The 11374-nt window shown below is 33.9% G+C and overlaps 1 protein-coding gene across 1 annotated transcript; it reads left to right on the forward strand.

The window, feature by feature from the left end:
* Positions 1 to 8532: 8532 nt before the first annotated feature.
* On the forward strand, positions 8533 to 11173 carry LOC139095152 (5-hydroxytryptamine receptor 1-like). The gene has a single exon (XM_070646410.1). It carries the CDS (start codon positions 9191 to 9193, stop codon positions 10694 to 10696), a length of 1506 nt encoding a protein of 501 aa, XP_070502511.1. The 5' UTR covers positions 8533 to 9190; the 3' UTR covers positions 10697 to 11173.
* Positions 11174 to 11374: the final 201 nt, after the last annotated feature.

The following is an 11374-nucleotide window of genomic DNA, read 5'->3' on the forward strand; positions in this document are numbered from 1 at the left end:
GGTAATGAAAACTTCAACTCGTGTTGTATAAATAATTTTATCAAAAAAATGTTATAAATAAAATTGTTTTCATTCAACTTATTTTATGCACTTAATCGCAATGATTGCTCTTATTCGCCTGTGAGAAAGGTTGGAGTTTTGTGAATGGGATTTTGTAGTGTAACATTTCACCTAATGTTTATAGCAGTGATTTATTGCTAAAAAGTTCTGTAATTGAACCTGACAGAGGTGTTGGATGAAGTTTTTGCAAAAATTCCTAGAAAATTGAAAAAATTTTGCTTTTTTGGGAGTTAAGATCCCTGAAACCCATCCATGGGTACTCTGTTGCACATCAGGGAGACATTATGTAACGTAATAAGCCAGAGGTAATCAGGGTGAGGATGTGATTCGAAGATCAAGGTCCCAGAGGCCGGTTACAAAGCTTACCCAGAATACCTATCCAGAATACCTTAACATAAGCGGAATACCCTACCCGGTAGATAGGACTATCACGAGATACTCATCAAAAGGTAGCCTTCAGTCCAAGAGTATCTATTATAAGGTGGAGTAGGATAAGTTAGGGCAGCTAAGATAGAATAGGTTAGATACCCGAGGATACCCTGTTGTAGGATAAATGAGACATGCTTAAAGTATCCTTAAGAAGTCCTTAAGACGAGAGGTCATCCTAAAATAGCACACATGTGGATTTTTCTCGGTTAGACTAAGAAACTGGCCCCTATTTTCGGGAAGTGGGGTTTAAGCTAGGGATAAGTATATAAAAGGATGTGAGTAAACAATAGAGTTTTCAATCCCGGGATCAAAATGTATGTAATCCCGGGACTCTATCCCGTGATTGAAAGCCCTAGTCTCTAACAACTCGAGTAGATATACTAGTCAAATTTTAAAATTATGCAGCATAGTTTGAGAGTCACAGAAAAATAGCGGCATTTTTAAGGGCGTAGTCAGAAAATTCCATTTTGGAAGAGGGAGGGGTTTTGAAAACAGAGTGAGAGATTAGAACTCTATATGACACACCTGGGTGTATCCAGAGGGAAAAAGAAACAAAATTGATCAATTTCAAACAAATGCTTCAATTTTCTTGAGTTTTTGTAACAAAAAATTCTAAAATCCTCCCAAAATTTTAGGATTGTATACAAAATACACCCCTGACCTATTCCTCATAAAATTCCTAACTACATCCCTGCTGCAGCTGTCTATAAAACAAAGTCAATCAACCATACCTCCTTTATCACCATCATCATCATCAAACATTTCCCAAACTCATTAGTCATTGACCGCAACTCATCAAATTTCTCTAAAAATAGCACAAAACTTCATACCTTTCCCTTCCACATACATCCAACATACACAACAGAGGAAGCACAAAAAAAAAGCTTTTTTCTCATTTTGAAATATGAGACTTTCGAGTCCATTATCTCGCAAAAGCTAAACCGCTGCTTTTTTTTTGTGTGATATTAATATTCATGGAATTTAAGTGAGGAGCCATTTATGTCATTTCACAAGAGCTATAAGCGGTGAATGCTGTAAACTTTTCTTTTTTTTTTGTACTTTTTTTCTAAAGCAATAAATTTCAAGTCATCAGAGCATTCCCCATCTGCATTCTGTTTCATGCATTGTTATAAATGGATTTCTTCATTATAATTCTTATAGTACTCAAAAATAAGATGGAATTTGAGAAATGCTCTGCCATAAAGTACGAAGAAATGTCTCATCTAAGGTAATAAAATGGAAATTCTTTTGACTAGTTGGTTAAGCAGTGCCATAATGTCATGCTTAAAGGATAAGAAGAGAAGTTTTCCTCTGAGGGGTTTAAGGCAGTGGTATGCAACCTGTGTACCGCGGGTGAAAATTGTTGGAAATTCCATGAACCGTATGTCGTGTGCTGTTTCGGACAATGCTTACTCTCAAGGTTGGTTTCTTTATACAAGTTGACTTCGGAAATCGTCGGTTGTTAGCCTTATCATCCCTATTCTGATTATAAGGCTGCCACCCTTCAGGCAAGGTGGTTTGGATATGCCCCAATTCCCTCCAAGTCCCCAATTCTTCCCAAGTCTCCAATTCCTCCAATTTACTTTGTACAAGTTGACTTCGGAAATGGTATGCCTTACCATCCCTGCCTGATTGTGAGGCTGCTGCCTTTCAGACAAGGTGGTTTAGATAGGCCCCCAATTCCAATCAAAGTTCCCTATTCCCCCACAAGTCCCCAATTCCCACCAATACCCCTCTTAAGATGTCCCCCGAAAAACAACAAGTTGTCCACAACTGCCTTAAAAGCAAAGAAACTTTTGAATGAATTTTGATAGATGGAAGTTCACAAAAGTTTTATTCCATCCATTTGACAGTCCCTCTATATCTACAGTTTGACTGAAAATCGAGCGGAAATCTATTTTTGCTCTTCATCTTGTGCTCATGAAAGTTTAAAGACTTACAAAGTTTTTGAATTGACTTTTTTTAAGGGCTGATTTTGATGTGATTTATGGGTTTACAGCACAAGCGTGCTGTATTAATTATATGCTATGTGATAAGAGATTAACTAGGCGTGTTTGTGCACATAATGTATGATTTTTTTAGGCTGGTTCTTACCTTTCATTATTAATTCTATCCAATTAAAATTGGATATGATGTTATCGTGGTTATATTAAGGGGGACGGAATTGAGGGTTGATGAATTTTTTTGGAATTTTTTTAAGGTGCTTTATGCAAGCTTTATGTCAAAATTCTTTAATAGACTATTGTTGTATTGAGAAATAATTGAATCTTAGGCAGTGGTTTCCAAACTATGACCCACGGCAGACTATGGACAAAAGTAAAGTTTTGAAAAGTTTTAGGAATACTGGTCCAAATAGCATAAAGTAGTTACGTGATGGTGTTGTGATGAATTCTGACGATACTTGCAGTATTTTTGCCTGAACCTGCATTGCCAGCCCTGGTTCAAATAAACAAAGGCATCAAGATGAAATCAAATAAGGCAATCGGTTAGTGTGACTATCTTAAGGTTAAATTCCTACCGTAGAACCATATCTCAACCAATGCTTAATGACCTGTCGAAAAGATAATGATTCCAAAAATTGCACTCATCCAATAATATGCTCAGTAGGTTCCTAATATGACCACTAAGTAAGGTACTAAATAGAGTTGCATCTACAACCTGGTCATGTCTGCTGCCTTGAAAGATCTGTAAGATGCGGTCGAAAACTGCAGACTTGCACATCTAAATTGCAGGACATTTATGAAGGCTTGAAGTTTTTGGACGATCCTTGTTCCTAAACCTAACTGAGACCCCTGCTAAGTCAATATCAACCTTAAATTTCAATGTCTAATTTCATTTATCACTGCCATAACACTCACATCCACCGTTCCTTTACCCATGTCTCTCTCATCCACATATCTGAATAATCTTCCATTTTCATTTGGTAACAGTCATAAAAATAAATTTAATAATTCATGATCATTTTTGACGCATTAGCTACCTTGTGTCTTCAACCTTGCTACTCTAGTCCTTATTAATCCCCCCACATATTAGTTCATGCGACTGAAATTTTCATACACGTTTGTTATTAAATTTAAATGAAAATTTACTACCTGCAAAAAACTTCTTACATTTTTTACATGCGAGAGCATCCACGACGTAAAAAAATAAAAACGAATTTTTCATCCTCATATTTCCTTCCACATGTGTGCAGCAATTGTTTGGGCTGTGCTGTACATTATGAAATTCGAGGAGTTATTTTTATGACGTATCATATTTGTGGCTTCCGTTGTACATTTGCGAATCTGATTACCATCATTAATCATCTTAAGAAGGGCGAGGGAATTAAGCAGCACAAACAACCAAAAGAGCTCAAATCAGCGAGAAAAATTGCGACTAAATGTTTGTGTGACGAAAAAAAAAAAGGTGTGATTTCTATCCACTAAATACTAAGTGCAAAATGATGTTGAATGTCAATTTTAGTCATACTTCTGTTGTTACTTTAGAGCACAGACAAAAAAAGGGAGATAAAAAGTGCGAGAAATGATAAGAAGAACAAAAAAAAAGCTTTTACTTGGAAAAACAATTTATCTGTGCGAGAAGATTAGGCATAAATAATAAATTTATTATTTTTAGAAATGCTTTGTAAGCATTTTTTTGCTGGATATGGGAGGGATTCACAACAGGAGCGTGTAGAAAGGAAGAGAACTTGACCTACGAACATCCTTTTCCCCGAATGCACACCTGATTACGCTTCTAACTCACAACAATGTTCAGTAGAAGAATTTTCATTCATAAAATTCATTCAGTATTGCATGAAGACAAGATTTTGTTGAAGATGCATGTTGTTTAGTCACTTTGACTGCGAATAGAACAGTGGTGGGCCGTATGCTTTCTCGAATGATATCAAGGGAAATCCCGATCCCGATCCCGATAGCGAGAAAGCCCACTGGGCCGCATGTGTGGCATCTAATTTTTTAGGAAATACTTTGTACCGTATGACGTGTGCAGTTTCGGTCAAGACTTACCGCCAAGTTTGCCACGAAAAATAAAAAGTTGCCCATCACTAAACTAGAGTCTATGGCAGTAATAGGCATTATTTTGTGTAACGACACACCTTGGTGATAAGCTATGATCGAATCCACACATGACGCATGGTTCATGGTATTTCCAAAAAGTTGGCGTCACCCAAGTTGCCCACCACTGTTCTAAGTCTTCGTTCACTTATTAGCGACACGACCTTTAGGAAAGGTAGACCAAAAAGTCTATTTTTCGTGTTACGTAATAGGTCAATGGCTCCTAACGTGTAAAATGATATGAAAAATATTGAAAAATGTTGTTCTCTAATTCACAACAATCTATATCTACGATTAATATTTGCTCAAAAAATTAGCAAAGAAACACGCTTTTTGTCGATTAGCAGGATTAGCCGCAGATTGCTAAAAATAGGTTAATCGATACCATAAAAATCGTACTTTCTACTACGTCCATATGACTCTGAATTGGAATTTAAATCAGGTACCATAATAAAATCCAACAAGAGGCCAGATTTGATGAAATCCAGTCTAAGGCTAGGCTAGGGTCACGCCGGTTTTATATCCGTTGTCTTACTGATAAGTACTTTACTACTACTTTTCTGCTTCTACATTATGTCACGTATTCTCATGAAATTTAGATAGAAATTTTTAATTTTGTGCATTGCGTCAAACCATCTAAAAACCTTCTAATTTCACTAAACTCTATCCATCTCTAGCTGTAAAAAATAAATATTCTGTTTTTTTTTCTCACAAAAATGACACATATAAAACAATCAGGCCAGATTTAATGAAATTCAGCCTCAGGCTAGGGTCAAATCGGTCAGTGACTGAATTTTCGATCATTTTTACACCGTATGCTTATTGGGAAAGTACCTCATGTTGGAAAGGATGTGCTTCAGGTTATAGATATGACATAAAACTATGATATAAGCGCTTGTTTCTATAACATATTATGTCATAGATTAAAGGGGTTTTCAGATTCAGTGAAATTCATTGGAATCATGTCGACGAAACCGCTTTTTTCACATTTTCTTCATCGTGAACCTTCTCGGAACTTTAGTACGGTACCTAAAATTGGTCATGCCAGATTGTCAACTGCTTAAAGTTCAAAAACATGACCTGAATGCAGCATCGCGCTAAGAAAATTATTCAAACCATAATCGTATCAATAGAAATCGTTAGGAGAGCTTCCATAGTATTTTATGCATTTAAATCCAGTTTCCAAGCAGCTTTTAATTGTAAATTATCCATAGATTCGTAAAAATACTCAACTTCCACCAAAAAATTGCGTCTAAACTTCATCTAATCCATCCGCAGTAACTTCCAAACCTTCTACTTTATTTCACTAAACTCTATCCATCTCTAGCTGTAAAGAAATAAATATTCTGTTTTTTTTTTCTCACGAATGCCTTCTAAAGTGACACATATAAAATGCTTAAAATTATGAACAAGCATAATAGATGAGAAATGTGCTCACATTTATTCTATACTTAGTAAAAAAACATAACGTCAAGGAATGAAAAGAAAAAGTTTTAATGCAAGCCATAAAACATGAAACAAATTGCTCAATGATATTACTTCATATACATTTAAGCAGCAGTAAGAATAGAGAGAAATGTGTGACGAGAAAGCACAAAAAAGGAATAAGAGCGGAAGTACGGTTTTAATGATGATGACATGTTTTTTCATAAATATCATATAGCATACATGCACACAGTATTATTTTACAAAAAAGTTCATTCTTGTTGTTTTTTACAACTTCCAACAACATGAAAGCATAACGATAATGTTGCGACTTTATATGCGACAAAAAAAGGTGATTCCAGTTAAATGATTATCATCCTTTGTTCCTTTCAATAAAGAGATTTTAACATAGATATTACATAAAACTATGATATAAGCGCTTAAGTTTCTATAACATATTATGTCATAGATTAAAGAGGTAAAAATAAGATAAGATACATATGGGATGATGTGCATGCATGATAATGTTTGTAGTGGGAACAAAAGTGTTTTATTAAAGATTTGAAGAAGTTTTGAGTAAAATATATTAAATAACTGAACTTAATATAGTTTAAGTGCAATACTACATCCTTGTTTTACTTCGAGGTATTGAACATAGGTCGCAATGTATTGAACATGGATCTCAGTTAATTTCTCGGTCCCATGGCCAGTGATATGTAAAAGTAAGGTTTCAGAATGTTTACTGAGGTTGGATTTGCTTCACACTAATAAATTGCATTTTTCATTAGTCTACCGCCATCCAAAGAGTTAGAAAACAATAAACTAGGGTTCGGTAGAGAAGAGTACTCTTGAACTAAGACAGATGATAGGATAGAAGGAATCCTCTAAGGTTGAGACAGAGAGTAGAGTAAAGAGTCTCTTAAGGCTATAACAAGGATAAGAGTAGATGGGATACCCGAGATTAGTCAAGAAAAGGTAGGATAAATGAGGTAGACGAGGATAGTCAGACTTGGGTAGAACAGAGCGAGAATACCTTTCGGTTGGCTTTAGAAACTTTCTGGTATTTCACTCAGATTTGCTACTGGAAACTTGTTATAGAGCATGGCACAAAGCACAATTAAACCTTCTTTTCTATCAAGTGCTCATCTCGAACTGCACAACGTGTTTTATAGGACATTTTTACATCATCATATTAAGGAGAAGACTCAAAGTAGCCCTGATGTCATCGTGACGTCGAATTTTGATCTACTTTTTCAGGAAAAAATGTGGTTCGCCTCATTGTGCCAATCGTGCATTGCACAGCTCTTGTAGTTGTTGTGGACTACAGGACAGTTTAAGTATTTGCTTAATTTGGATTCATTTCCCACCCATTAAGAAGGAATATGATAAAAATTATATGAAAGTTCCCTTCATTAAACTAGTTCTAATCCCCAATTCCTATTAAATCAGATAAACAAATAAAAATTCCATAAATTTAATTAACATTTCTTAAAACTTTCCCAATAAAACACATTACAGCAATAAATTGTCAACACTTCTTCATTCACATACGATTTTAATGATGAGATTAGAGTCATTAAATGCTATAAGGCATACATAAGTTCCAACATGCAAATAATATTCAGTAAAAAGGAAATTCCATAACTTTACATAATAATCAGAGATTGTAAATGTTAATGCTTGCATAGTCACAAGAAAGACATCAAAGAGAGCTCATTTGAATGTATATTGAAAATTGAAATTCATTTCTATTAAAAACAGAAACTTTTCATCATTCATCTTCTATAGGCACATGCACAAAGGTCAAAATGAGATAAAGAAGGTGATGAAGATAAATTGAATTTCTTTTTTGCTTTTGATTAATATAACTCAATTGATGGATTCAAGCGGAAATGAATAAAAGATAGATAAGATTAAAATTTTACAGTATGATTCATTGAGCTGGACTTGAGAATGTTATGTAATAGGAAAGTCGTCAATATTGATGGATAAAACAAATGAAATGAGAAAATAATTTTTCAATTGGATTATCTGTATTTTTTGGAGTACTAAAAAATTATCCCATTGGTCGGGATAAATATTTTTGAATTTTTGGGTACTAAAAAATTATCCCATTGGTCGGGATAAATATTTTTGAATTTTTGGGGTACTAAAAAATTATCCCGATGGTCGGGATAAATATTTTTGAATTTTTGGGGTACTAAAAAATTATCCCATTGGTCGGGATAAATATTTTTGAATTTTTGGGGTACTAAAAAATTATCCCATTGGTCGGGATAAATATTTTTGAATTTTTGGGGTACTAAAAAATTATCCCGATGGTCGGGATAAATATTTTTGAATTTTTGGGGTACTAAAAAATTATCCCGATGGTCGGGATAAATATTTTTGAATTTTTGGGGTACTAAACAAGTCGACTTGATTCAGATTTTGTATAAATCTCTCCTATATTCAACCTCACAACCCCAGCAAACTAAAAACTATCTCAAAATCACAATCTCTAACTATTTTATCATCCAGAAGCTAATCGATCAATTTTCCTTCTTTATGTCATTCCAGATTCACAACATTGAGTGCACTTGAAAATCAAAACCATCAGTGTGAGCTATGACAAGAGTAGCTCATATGAAACATAAAGTATTACCCAATAAAGTATGATTGAAATCACTCCAACATCCAACGATGATGTGCAAGCAGTAAAAAAAAGTTTTTCAATCAACAAGTCACCAAATCCTTGTGAATGCACACGAGAATTAAATTGAAACGTAAAATGTGTAAAAAGCAGCCAAATAAAATCATTTTCCATCCATTGACTTCAAGACATCACAAGGAAATGATAAAATTTGATTAGAAGCCATAAGAAATCCAAAAAATTATTAAAAAAAATTTTTGCGCCTTGTCAAATGATAAAGGAAGTTGATACTCATTTGCATGTCGTGACATGAATATGAATATGAATACAGTACAGCATATATCATCACATATCGTTGATGGCAACAGGTGAAAAATCATAACTTGTAAGAGGGGTAAAAATACAGCAATAAAGTGAAAGATAATATTTGCACAGTGGCAATAAGGCAGGAAGTAACATTATAAAGTATATACGCTCTCGCTTTTTTTCTGCTTCAATATTGATTAATATGGATATATCCAACACAAAGTCATCAGATATTTAAAAAGGATAAGACAGTGACAAAACACCAAGCAGCTTAAATTTTTTTATGGATGAGTTTAAGGATCGAATGTCATCACTTATATTTAATTTAACGGACACAACAAGACATCATCATACGATCAATAGCATACATTATAATTATTCAACAATAACAGAAGTGACAACAACATCATCGTTGTCATCATTACCATCACCACCATCATTGTCATCAACGACATCACATATTGCTAGTATTATATTAGCTAATTTAACAACAGCAGCTGCAACAGCAATCACAACATCGACAGATTTATCAACAGATCGTTTTAGAATTTTAAACAGCACAATTGCACCGTATCCGTCACTTGCTGAAATTACATCATCGTCATTCGCATCGTCAACATCATTTAGCACCACAACGACGGTGTTAAATGATATTGATGGCGATGAGAATGGCGACGATGGTACAGCGAACCAAATTACTGTCCAAACAATTCTAATCAGTATTATATTATTAGCTGTAATATTAGGTACTATAATTGGTAATATATTAGTATGCGTAGCTGTGTGTTTAGTACGTAAGTTGAGAAGACCATGTAATTATTTATTAGTGTCATTAGCTGTATCAGATTTATGTGTAGCAGTGCTAGTTATGCCAACGGCACTCATGTATGAAGTACTTCACGAGTGGCGTTTTGGTACATTTTTCTGTGATGTTTGGGTTAGCTTCGATGTGCTATCATGCACAGCGTCAATTCTTAATTTATGTGCAATATCTGTTGATCGATATTGGGCCATAACAAAACCATTGGAATATGGTGTTAAACGAACGCCACGTCGTATGATGTTATGTGTTTTTCTTGTGTGGCTCGGTGCTGCCTGCATTTCACTTCCACCGCTTCTCATACTTGGTAATGAGCATCAAATTGATGGACGACCCGAGTGTGTCGTTTGTCAAAGTTTCGGTTATCAAATTTATGCTACATTTGGTTCCTTTTACATACCATTAGCTGTCATGTTATTCGTTTATTATCAAATATTTCGTGCTGCACGACGGATAGTTATGGATGAGAAGCGTGCACAGACGCGTCTTGAAGGTGCATTAAATGGTGTACCGCAACAAACAACCACAACAACCACACAAGAGAAACCGATAAATGCAATTGGATCACCCCACCAAAAGAAATTAAGATTTCAATTAGCCAAAGAGCGTAAAGCGTCAACAACATTAGGCATAATTATGTCAGCATTTACTGTATGTTGGCTTCCATTTTTCATATTAGCATTGGTTAAACCAATAACTGGTGAAGAGTATCATACACTATCATCAGTATTCCTATGGTTAGGTTATGCAAATAGTCTCTTAAATCCAATTATTTATGCAACATTAAATCGTGATTTTCGTAAGCCATTTCAAGAGATTTTATATTTTCGTTGTTCAAGTCTTAATATAATGATGCGTGAAGATTTCTATCATAGTCAATATGGTGATCCACATTCGCAACGTGTTGTCGTCAATACGGAAATAACACAACATAATTCAAATCAGGGCGCACGTGAAAGTTTTCTTTGAAATTCGAGTTTAGTTACGCAGCAATGTGACAGCGATTATTAAGTTCCTGCTACTTTAAACTGACTTTTTTTTTTTTTTTTGAAATTTTATTTTTTTTAAAAAAAAAGTTTAAAAATATTGAAAAAAAATTATATATTTGAAAAAAAAGAAATGAAGAATTTTAAGGGATGAATGTGCTGATTTAAGTAGAATTAAGAAAATATGAAAATTAATTAAATTTTATTAATAAGTAAAACACACCACAACAAAAAAATATGAAGTCGGTCGCTGGACAGATGGATATAAAATTGACTGTTTTTAGATGAAAAAAATATATATATTAAATATTAAAAAAAATGATGAATTTTATTAGGAAAAAAAAATACTAATTTGTGTGAGAGGTAGCTGAATGTGAGATAGGATTGATTAATTAATTTAAATGAAAAACAAAAAAAAAAATTTAAAAATAAATGATAATAATATGCTTAAAAACAAAAAAGAAATAAATTTCATCGTTGAATTTAATGAACGATTAGAACAAAAAATTGAAGCTTTTTGTGTAAAATTTTTATTTTTGCTAAATTTTTCTTTTCAGTTCTTTTTTCTGGCTTTTTTTTTTGTAAAGAAATTTTCAGGCTTTAATTTTAAATAATTTGACAATTAGAAAGCTTATGTTGCTCTGGAGAATAATTGGTGAAC

The sequence above is a fragment of the Chironomus tepperi genome, unplaced genomic scaffold, assembly GCF_022539635.2.
Source record: "Chironomus tepperi strain 1889 unplaced genomic scaffold, CSIRO-AGI_Ctep_v1 contig_360, whole genome shotgun sequence".
In the NCBI taxonomy this organism is placed as follows: Eukaryota; Metazoa; Arthropoda; class Insecta; order Diptera; family Chironomidae; genus Chironomus; species Chironomus tepperi.

Excerpts from the sequence above, each read along its gene's own strand:
- LOC139095152 (XM_070646410.1), top strand. The coding sequence starts at position 9,191 with ATGGATGAGTTTAAGGATCGAATGTCATCACTTATATTTAATTTAACG.